The sequence below is a fragment of the Bos indicus x Bos taurus genome, chromosome 14 (genome assembly GCF_003369695.1).
Source record: "Bos indicus x Bos taurus breed Angus x Brahman F1 hybrid chromosome 14, Bos_hybrid_MaternalHap_v2.0, whole genome shotgun sequence".
NCBI classification, from domain to species: Eukaryota; Metazoa; Chordata; class Mammalia; order Artiodactyla; family Bovidae; genus Bos; species Bos indicus x Bos taurus.
The window spans coordinates 10,382,022-10,396,942 of NC_040089.1; the positions used below are offsets into that span (position 1 = coordinate 10,382,022).

At 45.0% G+C, this 14,921-nt stretch overlaps 1 protein-coding gene across 5 annotated transcripts in view; it reads left to right on the forward strand.

Moving 5' to 3' along the window:
• Positions 1-14,921, forward strand: part of ASAP1 (ArfGAP with SH3 domain, ankyrin repeat and PH domain 1) — a 339,676-nt gene that overhangs the window by 185,904 nt on the left and 138,851 nt on the right. For all 5 annotated transcript variants that reach the window (XM_027560830.1, XM_027560831.1, XM_027560826.1 and 2 more), the window contains one exon: positions 14,744-14,816. In XM_027560830.1, coding sequence (XP_027416631.1) covers positions 14,744-14,816 — 73 coding nt within the window. The remainder of the gene's footprint in view (positions 1-14,743; positions 14,817-14,921) is intronic.

Below are 14,921 nucleotides of genomic sequence, written 5' to 3' on the forward strand. Positions count from 1 at the left end.
AATTATTATTTTCCTAAGAATGGAACTGAAATTGCTTGAAGATGAAAGAGCCATGGTGCTTGTGGGTGGGTATGCTCCTCCGAACTTTAGAACTACAACAGAAATTAGAGGTTCACAAGGTAATTGCTATGATTACAGTTTTCTTTTCGGCCCCAGACAGGAGCTCTTGAAACACAATATTCTACTAATTTTTTAAATGTACAGTTTTCAAGGCAACAAGGAAATTACTGAGAGTGTGTACTATTTCTCCCTCGTTTTCGATCAAAGTTAGCATCTTGTTGGATCTCTTGCAATTGCTGACGGAAAAGCAGACACTGAATGTATTATAAGACTGTTAAAAGGCTTAGGAGAATTTGAAGTACTGCATCAGCCTTATGATACTGCACAACTAAAGTTATTTTAAAAGAAAGCTCCTAATCATAGCAGTCCAAGGTAACAAAAGCTTTTAAACCTCTCTATGAACCTTTCTAAACTTTATATTTCTAGATAATTCACTTCTTTATAATATCTGCAATTTTACATTGTAAATAATGGAATTACACATCTCACACAATAGACATCAATAAATGGTAGACCTTATCCTTTATTCTTTCTAATTGTCACAGACATACTTTTCAGTGACCATATAAGCCCTTCTCTTTGTTTCATATTTTACTTTGTCGTTTCCCAGTTGTTAGACTTAGGTTATTTCTAGTTTCTAAACCTGGTGATGAGTTTTATACTATCTTCTTTTCATTCGTTCTTGAGGGGATGGTGGTCGTTTTGATAGGAATTGTTAGGAATGGAGTTGCTATGTCAAGTGTAAGAGCAGTTTTGTGACTTGGAATAATACACTTTGTCCTGGTTATCAACTGGGACTGTTTCTCTGAAGGCTATCCTTTCATTGTTTCTATTATTGTTTCTTTTTTTTTTTTTAACATCTTTATAAGGATAGAAAAACCCTTCACTTTTACTTGGAATTTAAGTTATCAGTGTGATTGAAGTCCTTTGCACAGGTTTACTGTTTTTAGTTTCTTATGTTAATGTCTTTTGTCCTCAGACTTCTGCATCACAATAGCAGCAAAATAAGAATTCCATATAGTAATTATGTCCTGCGGACGTCAATGGTTTTTCCTCTTCTTGTTGTTGAGATTGTTTTTCCTTCTTAGTTCTTTTATCGTGGGTTTTCTGTTTCAGTCTGGTTTTAATCTTGGTTTTTTTTCCTTGGCTTTTCCCTAATAGCATCAGTCTGTTTTTAGACCTCTTACTCCATATACATAGTGTATTTTTTGAGGCTTAACTTTTGTTAGTTTTTTGTTGTTGTTGTTTAATATGGAGTTTTCTGTATTGACGTCCCAATAAGTATACTCTGTTAAGTGTGCACAAAAATTTCTGATTTTAATTAAGTTATTTTCATGGAGAGTTGCTGGGTTATAAAGTTAACCATTTTCCTTAAAGTGTCCCAGTCTTCCACTCCAGGGTTGACCTGGCAAGTCCCGAAAGGTGTGTCTTCAACTCAGTTTCAGTCCAGTGTGGCCATCAGCTACACCTGTGGCGTGTTGGTGAGTAGACTGCTGCGTGGCTCAAAGCACTGCGTTGTGTGCTACGTTTCTAATAAAGGACAGTGTTCTACTGGACTTAATCATTAGAGCTCTACTCTATCCCAGGATGCTTTTCTCCACACAGTTTTGTGGTGTTGTATAATTATCATTGTTAATAATTTCAAATTTTGAAGTGAATTTTTATAATAAAATGGGTTTACTAATAAGACCCACACAAAAAAATATCCCAGCTTTTGATATTCTTGTGTGCCTTGGGTATCCAAAAGAAAGGTATAGTTAATTAGCACATGGTAATTAGCACACAGTGTTTTCCAGATTTGCGGCCTCTTTTTTTCCCCCAGGATACTTACCAGCATCTCAGAAATAGTTTTCTACGGACCTCAGTCTGGGAAATGCCACTCGAATCCATGTCATTGTTTGTTCACAAGAAGTGGTCCTTCATTTGCAATGTCATCTTTGTGCAGACGTGGAGTTGGGGTTTCTTGATCTCCACTGTCAAATCAGGCCAGTCTTTCTTTGTAAAAACCATTCTTTAGCAATGGCCGGATCTACGGTCAGCAGCTCTGAGGTTTCTTTGGGAGAGGACACAAGAGTTCTAAACTCAGCTAAGCTGGGAACGTCACCAGTGGCTTAGAGCTTGTCTCCCCTTAGAACTTCTTTTCTCAGAAGCTGGGCCCCTGAGCCACCTATAGAAAGGTTAGTGTGCGATATACCCGAGCATCATAAGAAGCAGCATAAAACATGTCTTTTAACTGGAGAGGCAGTCTGATGTGGCAGAAAGAACACAGACATTGGGGGTTAGACTTTCCAGGGTGGAAAGCCTGGTTTTGCCATTTCCCAGACTTTTGGCCCTGGACACTTGCTCTGAATCAGTTCCTTCATCTTTAAAAAGTCATAAGAGAAGCCACCGCAAGGAGAAGCCTGTTCACCCCAACGAGAGAGTCCCCACAGCAACAAAGACCCAGCACAGCCAATAAATAAGTAAATTATTTTTTAAATAGGCACTAAGTATGTTTATTTTATATGATCGATAGAGTCTTTGAATACAGAATTCAAAATGAACTTTTCTAAACATTTCTTGGAGGACAGAGAATATAAAAAAGTGACACAGAAACGACTGGAATTAGAATCTGAGACCAAAGCCACGGTTGGTCTTTTTAATCGCATAGAGGCCTTAAATGTAAGGTCCTTCCTAGGGTCGCTCCCTTTTAAAAAATTAAGGTGTTAAAAAAAATTAAGGTGTTTTTCCTTTAAAACAAAACCTAATATGCTAAGAGAGTTGAAGCAGTATGGTCCCTAGGACTTGAAAATGGTTTGTTTTCAGAAAATTAGAGCCTTCCAGGTTTACAGGTCAGGAAGCAGGGAGCCCGAGAGGTCTGAGAGTGGGGTCAGAGTGAGCTGCCAGGTAACCCTAGCTGGATCTGGGTGGGGTCCCATCTGTGCACTGTGAACACCTTGGTCTCCAGGTCCCGTGCATTCCTAGGGCAGGAAGCTGGCTCTGTAGTAGGGAAAGGCAATGAGTATGTGTGTAGCGTCTTGAAAGATTCATAGCTCCATTTGTTGGAGATGGAAATGTAAGGAAGAAGTCCTTATGATAAGTGCTCTCACAGCACTGCAGAGAGATTCGTTCTCAGCAGGAAGGGACAGGTTTCAAAGAAGAGATGATAAAACTCAAGCATAAAGGTTGAGCCTGTGTTTGTAGCATGTTAAGATGGAGAAGAAAAGGCAAAAGTATTATTGAGGACAAGAGCTGTAGCTAGTGGAGTTGGCATCTCCAGAGTCAAACAGAGGCCAGACAAGTGCTACGTATGACTGAGCACCATGGACCTGGACTGCCAGGAATATCGGGTGAGAGATCGGAGAGAGCAGGTCATCGGGCTGCAGAAGGGAGCCTGCGGAAGCCCTTGGAGTAAGGCAAAGAGGGATTTCAAAGTCATTGAAAGACTCAGCCTGCTCATTATTCTAAGTTTTAAAGCAAGAGTGCCATGATCAGATTCAGTTTATAATAACTCCTCCCTCTGCCCCGGACATGATGCAGTCCTGAAGTCAGGCTGGCGCCAAGGGGATGGGGTTTAAGGACTGCTGCAGAGGTGGGCCTGGCCGGGTTTTGTGGTCTCCTGAGTCCAACTGGGCATCTCGATGCCCTCCACCGAGGTCGTGAGTGGGTGTGGAGTGGGGAGGAGAAAAAGAGGAAGCCTTAAATGCGAGTTCCTAAGTGGGTGTCAGTGGGGGAAGGCTACTTCTGGAGGAAGCTTTAAATATGAAGTGTGATCCTAGAGGAGGAAGTGGATCCAGCCACACGAGAAATACTTAAAAGTTCTGTCTGTGTGAGACCCAGCTGATCGGCTCTTTCCTTTCCAGTCTTGCTCCTGTCCCTCCCATTCCCAGCACATCATCCAGAGTCATTTTTCCAAAGTTCAGGAGTAATTGCCACCTTCTTTCTTGTAAAACCCCAGCAGCCCCACTCTTGACTTACCTTTGCCGTCAGAATAAAACTGAACTCTTTCCGTGGCCTCTCCTCCCCGCGTGATCTGGCCCCCGTCCATCTCTTTATCCTCCACGTGTCCACGTGGTCCGGCCACCTGGCCTCCTTGGCGCTTCTAGACCCCAGCATCTCTCCTCTGAGGAACGTTGGTTTGCACCTTGCTCTTCCCTTTCTCTCCCTCTTTGAAGAAGAGCACTGTCTGGTCTTTGCCTGGTGTTCCCACGTCGAGTGTGGATGTTGGCTGTTGAGAGGGGTAGGTGTTTGTGGATTGCCGCGCCTGATCTCTGGATAGTCCTCTCTGTCCCTCTCACACTGCTCAGCAGGGACTAAAGTGACCTCTCTGCAGACCAGAGGCAGATTAGAAGTACCAGGTGGAGAAACTCCCTCTTCTTAAGCTCCTGATTCCCTCACTGACCCCAAGGATAAGCACACCAATTCTTTTCGAGGGTTTTTCTGCCAGTCGCTCTTAGTAATGTTTTTCAGTCTCTGATATTTTAAGGTGAACCTGGAAGCTTTCACAAGCCTGTGCGTCTCCATGTGCTGTTGTGATTAGTTATTGCTCTTTAACCTGTTTTCCTCCTTGGGGGCACACATGTCAGTGATCAGTTTTAGTGCAAGTCATGCCCAGTATCCAGCATGGCTCTCAGTGAAGTCCACGAAGGCTGCACTGCAGTCCCCCAGGTGCCCCTGAAGCCACGAGGAAACCGTCTCTGTGGCTGACTCATCACCACCACACCCAGCACAGTGCTTGGTTAGCAGATGGGCCCACGTGAAGTGGCGGGTGGGTGTGGGGACAGCCAGGTGACGATCGAGCTGCAGGCCGACCTCCTCCCACTTTGCTTTTCTCCCCTCCCCCCTGTAAAGAGAGACTTCAGGTTGTCAAGCTAAACGTTGATCTCAATTCCTCTTTGGCTTCTCCCAAGAGCGTCCCTCACGTGGGAAGGAGAAGGTTTCGAAAGTTGTTTGTCTTGTGGTCTGCTTACCGAATCCTTGGCTGATCTTGTCTTTTAAAGTTTCCTCTGGACCCAGTTTGTCAGGCTGGCAGCTTGGAGAACACGAAGCTCACGAATATGGGCTTGCAGGTCGGGAAAACCCGGGCTCAAACCTTGACTGCGTCTCTGACTTGATCCTGCGCTTTAGTCTCCTCGGTAAAATGTGGGCGACAGAGACGTCCTGATCCGTTACTGTGAGGATTAAATAAGAACACGTTCCTATTTTTTTTATCAACCTCATCCTCAGTGTTGGGAGAAGGAAGGTGAGACTGGGCCGATCAAAGCCTCTAAGGAAGACTTCCCTGGTGACTCAGTGGTTAAGAATCCACCTGCCTACTCAGGGATCACAGGTTTGATCCTTGGTCTGGGAAGATCCCACACACCGAGCGGCAACTAAGCCCGTGCACCACAACTACTGAGCGTGTGGTCTGGAGCCTGCTTGCCTCAACTACTGAAGCCCGAGCATCCTAGAGCCCATGCTCCCCAGCAAGAGGCGCCACCGCAGCGAGAAGCCCACGCACCGCCCTGGAGAACGGCCTCCGCTCACTGCAACTAGAGAAAGCCCATGCACAGCAACAAAGACACCACACGGCCAGAAATAAATAAGTAATTTTGTAAAAAAAAAAAAAAAAAAATCTCTTTAAAAGAGAAACATCTCTAAGGACTGTTAGAGGCTGAGGAGGCAAGAAGGAAACACTCCCTGTGGTGGCAGCGTGGGAGGAGGGCAGGGGCACTTCAGGACAACTTGCTTGAGCAGGTCCCAACGGAGCCAGCAGAAGTCATCAAGGCCTGGGCCCTCCAAGCTCTTCACCACAGCATCCGTTTCTCGATGGCTCTGCAGCCAGGCCCTGCTTCTTCCAGGGCCCAGATAACGCACCAGAGGCAAAGACTGCATTCACCAACAAGGGCTTGAATGCTGGAATGTTGGTGAGCCTGTGGAACTGGGGGCCCCGTGGTAACAGTGCCGCATGGTGTGGGACCAGTGGGAATTGAGCCATTAGGTGTAGAGACCCAGCCTCACGGGGCAAAGCAAGACTGGGCTTAGTGCTTCGAGTCAGGTAGGGTCTTATTATATGGCTTTAAGGGTCTTAAAGGGGTCGTTCAGTCCGCTGGTCCCCACAGCAGTGCAAGAGTCGGTTTGGTGGTTCAGCAAAGAGAATCTTGACTAGGACAGTGCAAGGTTGTATGAAACACTTAGCTTTTTAAAATAAACAGCGCTTGAGAAAAGTAGCATTCTGTGAGTTCCAGTGCTGTTCTGTATGCCTTTACTTTTAGATGCTTTCAGGATAGAGGCAGACTCAGCTGACTCATATTTATTGAGCCCCCGCTCTGGACCTTGCAGAGTCTCCTCAAGATGTGTACACAGGAAAGGGGACTTTGGTGAGCCACAGTTTTATGCAGTGTCTTTTCTTTGGCCTGGAAAGTTGATAGGTTGCTGCTGTTTTCCTGCATGGCATAAATCCTTAGAATCCATCAGGAGGTATTGCTGAAGGTATATGGCATCACCACTCAACAGACATGAGTTACAGCAAACTCCAGGAGATAGAGGAGGTCAGAGGAGCCTGGCAGGCTGCAGTCCATGGGGTCGCAAAGAGTTGGACACGACTTAGTGACTGAACAACAACTTGCTTTTAAGGTGGTACATTGATCTTTGCTGCATATCTGAGCTGTGAAGTGGGGTCCAAACCCTTAGTCCTCAGCACCCGCAATTCTCTGCTGCCTGTGAGTCTGATTCCCTTTGGTGCAGCCATTCAGCTACAGGTAGAGTAGAGGACAGAAGTTTCTGATTGAAATCTGTATAAACAAAGGAGAATCTGAATCTTAAGGACACTTTTATAGTCTATAATAGAGCAAAGAGCTTAAAACCTTTGGGGATGACCTGTCAGCTTTCCCTTTTTGAGATGCATTATGCAAATCACGTTTTATTTTAGGTTGATCGTTTCCCCTTGTGTAGCAGCCTCATTCAACTCATGTTAATCTTGAAACTAAGAAATGATAACATCTCTCCCTCTTCCTTTCATGTGAGCTGCTCTTGGCCTTCTGCGCTGATGTGTAGCTGAACCACAGGGTGCCTCTCAGCGCCCCCATAACTTCCACTCCTCAGGTTAGTAGGGGCTGTGCTTCCAGCATTTGAGGTGAATGCACAAGAAAAAAGGAGAGAGCGAGCAGGCCACGCCCCTTTACATCCGGGGAAGAGTTTGGAGAAAAGGATCTCAGCAGAGATGTTAGCAGTTGCAGAAGCTCTTGGGTGGATTCACGATTACGGGTTCCGAAAGACTGCGGATGTGACTTAGACACAAGTGGAGAGTGTGGGAACAGTCAGAGGGCACCGGCCCTGGACCTCACAGGGCCTGGCTGACAGTGATGAGGACTTCGGTTTTACTCTTGGTTCAGTTCAGTTCAGTCACTCGGTCATGTCTGACTCTTTGTGACCCCGTGGACTGCAGCACACCAGGCCTCCCTGTCCATCACCAACTCCCGGAGCTTGCTCAAACTCATGTCTTTCGAGTCAGTGATGCCATCCAACCGTCTCATCCTCTCTCGTCCCCTTCTCCTGCCGTCAATCTTGCCCTGCATCAGGGTCATTTCCAGTGAGTCAGCTCTTCGCATCAGGCGGCCGAAGTATTGGACCAGTAGATTCATCCTTTCTGCCTTCCATGTGTATTTTCCTTTCATTCAACGGAGCAAGTTCTTACTCATCGCCTTCTGTGCAAAGAAAGAAACAAATACAAGTAGTATTACTGGAGCACTTTCAGTTGACAAGTAGACGAAGAGACAGAGGTACTAAACCCCTAAAATTCAAGGTAAAGGATAGTATAATTTGGAAAGTGTAGCCAAAATCCCAGGATAGGGAGGATTCCTACTTTATGAATAACTTCCTTCATGTCTTGTCTAACACAGTCCCAAGCGTCCCACCTGTCCTAGTGAAGGCTTCTATTGTTGTTCTGCTGTACCAAGTAGAAGAGGGGGGATGTGCAGCAGGGGAAGCAGAGGCAGAGGCAGTGCCTGGCCCAGAGGAGGGACCACTCTGAGCCAGCCACAGCTAATGGATGAACAAGTGAGCCAGTGACATAAAAACCCAGGATTGATCCTCAGAACAGAAACTCAGTTGCATTAACCTGAGACTGTCAACCAGAGGCCTAGATGAACCCTCACCTGAAGAGCTTAGGGAGGAGAGGTCCAGGCAGACAGATCAGCAGGTACAAATGCCCTGAGTGGGGGAATGGGCATGGCTGGATTCCTGTGCATCTCTGAGAGCATCTGTTGTTGGCACTCCACTGTGACCCAGGGATGCCCCTCGGCCCAGAGGGGTACAAAAGTTTCTGTGTCCTACTCCAAGTGGCCTCTTGCTTCTTAAAGAAAATTTTTTTCTTTTTTTTTTCCGTTCTCATGTGCAGATTGAATAATCTTTCCGAACCCTCGGGTTCCCGGCTTCTGTCGGTGTGGTCTCTCCAGCAGGCTGTCTCTCATTTGCCACAGCCCGTGCCTCCTCTTTGTGCTCAGATGCCCCAGCCCTTTGATGGGGAAATGGCATGGTCCTCTCCCTTCATCGTCATGCTGGCTCACTTTCTGGGCCCACGCCTGGTCCACACCACAGCTACACATGTGCATTCTAGGCTGTGGGGTCTTGTGATGGATAACGAATGTATCGACTTGGCTAGGAGGCCGCACGCGAGCCTCCATCACCATTTCATTCTCAGAAAGTTGGTGAGAATTAATTAGGCATCTCCCTCCTCCCAGAAAGGCAGTGGGGTTGCTCAGCAAGGTGAAGGATGAAGCATCTGGGCTTTGAACCAAAATCGGGCCAGCATCATCTCCCTTTAATTTCCCTCTTAAGCCAGGTGCACAGAAGAAGAGCTTTTACCTTGTGGTGATCATGGGACAAATGCATCTGTTGAAATGCATTTCTGAAATTACCTCCCTGAATAGGACTATTAAAATAATAAAACGGAAGCACTCCTTTTTTTTCCCCCAACTGAGTAAAAATTCTTTTCATTGAAGAAACCACTTTGCTAGTGGGAGTGCTTGTTTCAGAACCGCTGTGCTGTCGCCGCTCCAAGTGTTTCAGAAATTTCTGTCTTGGAAGCACCTCCAGAGGTGAGGGTAATGATGCTAGCAGCTTTTGAGCACCTGCTCCGTGCAAGGCTTTGTGCCAGCCACATCCAGGTACTTTAATCTATTTAACGTTCAGCATCCCTAGAGGGTGGGAGGTGTGATTGATGTCTTCCCAGGCATGTCTGTAAGAATTCTATGCAGTTGTTACCCACTGTTTGCTTTCTCTGTAAGTATACGCGTAAGACTTAGCACCAAAGACTTGTGCTTTATTTTCAAAAATCACATCTACCTCAAATAAGACACATTTTTTCCCACTTGAGTATATTGAAAAGAAGGTGCCCTGGACTTAAAAAGTAATTCTGAAAGAGAAAAATCTTAATGAGTATTAGCAGTCGTATTGGCATTGCTCATTTAACGTAGGTGTACTGTATTCCAATAAAATGTTTTTAACAGTTGCCAGAATAACTATCTTGAGATACAAACTAACTGAAAATGTGTAAGCTCTGTCTGTCGTTTTAAACCGCTACTCGAGGTACGGTGTGGTCATACTCCTTATACATGTACGTGTGACACACACATATACACACACACAAACACATATATACACTCACACATTTAACACATACGTACTTTTAGACGTCAGCTGTTCAAAACCATCAGGGGAGGAATTGCAGAGGGCAGTGTTTTCTCAGTTCAAAATTCTATTCAGCCATTTTCAAGGCAAGCCTTGCATTGCGTACGTTGCTATTTGGGGAGCTGAGAATAATGAGGGGTTCATTGATTCATATTTGTAACTTCGTTTCATAAGGGTTTTTGAGCTTCTGCTCAGCTGGACGCCAGATCTGGGAATTCAGCCGTGAAGAGGTTCCATAGGGCCCACGTCCATAGGGCTTTCCTTCTCCCGGTGGAGGGAGAAAAGTTCCATACAGGTCACGACCAGTATCATTTCAGGGGTGTGTAGCACTGTTGAGTATCCAGTGTGAAGTGTGTGAGAGTGAATGGTGGCGGAGAGCAGATACGCTGCTTTAGGTGGATCATAGAAGGTCTCCCGGAGGAGGAGCTTTTTTTTTTTTTTTTTTTTTTTAAATTTGGCTGTGCCAGGTCTTAGTTGGGGCATGTGACATCTAGTTCCCTGACCAGGGATGGAACCCAGTCCCCTGCATAGAGAGCATGCAGTCTTAGCCACTGGACCACTAGGGAGGTTGCAGGAGGGGCTGTTAACCTGAGGCCTAGGTAAACAGAACCCTTACCTGAAGAGCTCAGGGAGGAACATTCCAGACAGACAGATCAGCCGGTACAAATGCCCTAAATGGAGGGGAACAGGCATGGCTGGATTCCTGTGCATCTTCAAGAGCATCTGTTGTTTGCACTGTTGTGACCCAGGGATGCGGCTTGGCCCAGAGGGGTACGAAAGGCTCCATGTTCTACCCCAAATAACCCATTGATTCTTAAAGAATTCTTTTTCATTCTCATATCCAGTTTGTAGACTCCTTCTGAACCCTCAGGTTGCTAGCTTTTGTGGTATGGTTTCTCCAGCAGCTTCTCGCTAGTTTGCAACAGCCTTTACCTTCTCTGTGTGTTCAGATGCCCACATTTGTTAGGACTGTGCATGAAATAAGATGTCTCCATATAAAGATGAGAGTACTTTTTGAGGTTAATGCCCCTGCTCTTTAGTAATGCAGAGAAGGCGGAGTTGCTGTCTTGCAGAATTCTTAAATGGGGAAGATGTTATTGTATTATTAGAGATCAGCCTGTTCTCCTGGATTCCTGCCTTGGTTCATTCATCCTTCTCCCCGCTCCCTCTCTCCTTCTCTCACAAACACATACACTTTTTCTAGTTGTTCACCTTCAGATACATACTTGGAACGCAGGCACGTATTTTAACATACTTTTAATGGGTTGAGAGAGAGGACAGTTGTGAAGCCCCATTCATCTGCCACTTTTCTCTCCGCTTTATTTAGTTTTACACACAGGACATTTTAAAAGATGTCACTGCTGAGTGTTGCTCATCTGGTGGCCGAGGGGATGGTACTCTCTAGCACATTTAGACATGTGTTATTTCTGGAGGGAGCCTTGTTTGATTGAAGGACAGCGTTCCCGGCTGTCTTCAACACGGAGCTCTTAAAAGTGCATTTTACTTGGCTGCCTTTTGCTGGTGGCCAAATAGGAGAGTGTAAAAAGAGAAGTGTCACCTAGATGCAATGGTGGCTGTGGATATCATTAATAACCTTTAAAAGTAAGTATGTGAACTTTACATCCTATTAGTTTATAGACAAGTTGGTAAGAATCCAACATAAATTTCTGAGACTTTCCCTCCTGCAGAAAGGAAGCAGATAACTGGCCTCATAAAATGTTACGGCTGAAGTCTTCCCCAGCCCTTTGCTTATTGGGAGTCATTAACTCTGTGCGTGGACATTAAAGTCCACTCATTAATTTCTCCATGAGTAGAATCATTCTTCAGTGGTTATCACTCCCCAGAGCTAAGCCAATAGTGTATTTTCTTCCAGAAGGAGATCTTTTGTTCTTTCTCTAAAGTTATTAAAAAATCAGGAGAAACATGAGCATGCCATCCACAGTGGATTTTTAGGTGGCTTGTTTGAAAAAGCATAAGCTGTGTTTTCTCTTACCTGATATGTGACACCTGGCAAGCTGTTTGACTTCTCCAAAATAAAGCAGGAGTTTTCATCAGGGAAAAAAGATGGCAGTAATAATGGATATAAGGACTTCCCTGGTGGCTCAGCGGTAAAGAATCTGCCTGCAATGCAGGAGCCAAAGGAGACTCAGGTTCTATCCTTGGGTTAGGAAGATCCCCTGGAGGACAGCTTGGCATTCCAGTCCAATATTCTTGCCTGAAAAATCCCATGGTTGGAGGAACCTGGTGGGCTACAGTCCTGAGGGTTGCAAAGAGTCAGACACGACTGAAGCAGCCTAGCACGCATGCTCAATATATATATTAAAAAAATAAATGATGGCTGTTATTAGAATTATTTTTTAAAATATCCTCACCACAAAAGCAGTTCATCAAAGGATAAACCCTTTGGATCCCATCTCTTAAAATGAGTTCTTACTTGCACTTATTTTCATTAATGTCTTCCCTTCCCACTCTTACCAGCAACCTAACTATCTTAACTCAGATTTGCCTCTGCAAACTGGTGGACATTCCCTGCTCAAGATGAGACTGCTTTCAGTTTCAGTTCCTCAAGGATATCACTGGAACACAGAACTGGTTAGTGATTAGGGGGTGGTGTTTTACCGTGAAGACCTGGATTCAAATCCCTACTCTGCCACCTGGGCAAGTTCCACTTTCTAAGCCTCTATTTACTCATCTATAAAATGAATCCAGTACTAGCACTTACCTCAGAGCGTTCTTGTAAGAATTGAGAGGAATAATCTGTGTAAACCTCAGCCCCCTGTGTGACTACACATTTATTAAAATGTTAGTTATCTTCCCTTTTTAAAGTACAAATCTCAGATCTTTGAAATAACTCAGGCTTCGTCTCTTCTCTGCAACTAAGTCGTAAAACACGGTTTCCTAAGTGTGATGTGTGGTGTCCCTGGTGTTAGATGAGATGATTCGAGGTAGTAAATAGGTGAGCATTTTGTGTAGTTAGAGGTACTACATCATTTTTAGGGTATCTTCTGTTAATGGTGAGTGATCTAGCTCTTTACAATGTCCATTTTTTTTTTTAAAGATGTGAATGGGGAAAAAAGGGGAGGGGGAATGGACCTAAAGAAAAACATTGATTTAAAAAGAATACAAAAAAAGGGAGTACAGGTGGGATGTGGTTGTGACAAAGTTGTGGAGGTGGGAAGTAAGTGATGGGTGTGGCAGAAATAGCCTTTGACCTGCAGCCTGATTTTTATCCCAGTATCCCATTAGATTTGGGGTTCAAGAGCCATTCGTGTGAAATGTGACCTTTAGCACTTTCTGACTCTGTGACTTTGGGCAAGTTAATATTTTCCTCCCTTCTTACAAATGTTTAGTGATGGCCTATCGCATTTCCTTACCTGAAAAATACAGATGCGGGTTTTTTGTTGTTGAAGATGGACTCAGAGAGTCTTACATGCTGGGTGTGTCTTCTCCACCAGGCTTACAGCAGGTGTAGGAAGTGCTCGGTGAACTTCAGGTCTTGTGTTGTTTAGGACGCGTGGCTGCAAGTGACAGTCTCAGCTTCAGCTGGCTGAGGACTGAAGGGAGTTTACTGTCTCCTGTCCTCAGTCCTCAGGAAGGTTAGCGGCGCACACCCTTGAGGACAGCTGCATGCAAGGACTGCCTCCTCCACCTCTTGTTTCTGGTGCTTGTCTCTGTTAGCATCATCCTGTCTGGCCAGATTCTACCACCACAAAAGCCATGGCATCCCCCAGGCATGCATCATCAGAAAGGGGCTGAATGTTACGATCCCTGTTCCCAAGCCCAGAAATCCTAGGCGGGACTGAGGCCGGCATTCACCATGTTCACCCAGAGAGCAGGAGCCGGAGGAAGGCAGCAGGGCCCCTTGAACCCCACGTTCAGAGCGGCAGGAAAACCCGTCTTGCAGAAGCGGAATAGTAGGTGCCCGCTGCCATCACCTGGCGCCTTCCTGCAGTGAGGAAGGTCCTATCCTCTGTGGGCCTCAGTTCACTCATCTGGTGTCTTAAGGCTTAGCTGATGTAATAGGCATGAGTGCACATGTAATGTTCTTAAACTTTATACAAATGTGTTTATGATGATGGCTGCTGTTGCTCCTGCCCTTCACATCTTCACATAACCATCCAGGGGTTCCTAGCCTGTGAATGGATCCTAGACCCTTGGGAGAGCAGAGAGGGGCTTGAAGTTGTTCTAATAACTTTAAGTCAGCATGCTGTGAGTGTTATCTTATACTGACTTGCTTTTGAAGTGTATATGCACATAGGAAAGTGTGCACATCCTACGTGCACAGTGTGATGAGTTTTCAAGTGAAACACAATTGTGTATCCAGCACTTGGGTTAAGAATCAGGAGTGACGGTCCCCCAGCATACCCCACCCCCAACCCCCTCCGTAATACAGGTAGATGGCTGGAGATGTGTTGATTCATCACCTAAGAAATCATGTGTAAGCATTACCAGCATCATGGTAACATTTTCCATGTTGTGATTTTTAATAAGTGGAATTTTTGAAATAACAGCATTATGTCATCAAAAAAATTTTTAACACTGAAAATAATCCTCAAGTTAAAAGTTTGAGAAGCGCTTCGGGGCCACTCTTATTTATTACACCCCCTTAAATGTTTTCTTTCTGGCTGAAGTTACCATTTGACGACGTGCTTTATCCTCTGGGAACATGTCACTTGTTTGCCTTTCTGACTTCCCAAGTTATAAGCTTTCCAAGTGAAGGAATCAAATCTCAAGATTTATTAGGTGTCTTCTGTTTTCTTTCCTGTGCATAACTTAGCACAGTTACCAACTGACTACCAAGTTATCCACTTCACCCAGTGTTGAGGCTTATGGAATAACTGCCCTTATCTCAAAACTGCTTGAATCCTGGGCAAATCATGGCTCTGAAACGTTTGCCATTAGATAAATGTGCAGGTTTGCTGTTGCTGCAGTGCTTAGCACAACAAATGCGGTTATGAATGAGTTTTTCTTCTTCTTTTCTTTTTTAAACTTACCAAGTTTTCCAACATTTTCTCTCCCCGTTTTTCTCTTTTAGGCTCTAGACCAAGATAGAACAGCCTTACAGAAAGTTAAGAAGTCTGTAAAAGCAATATATAATTCCGGTCAAGGTAAGTACTTACCAACACGGGCAGCACCAATTCTATATATTTATAGATATAGTCTTGGACTTCCCTGATGGCTCAGATGGTAAAGGATCCACCTGCAATGCAGAA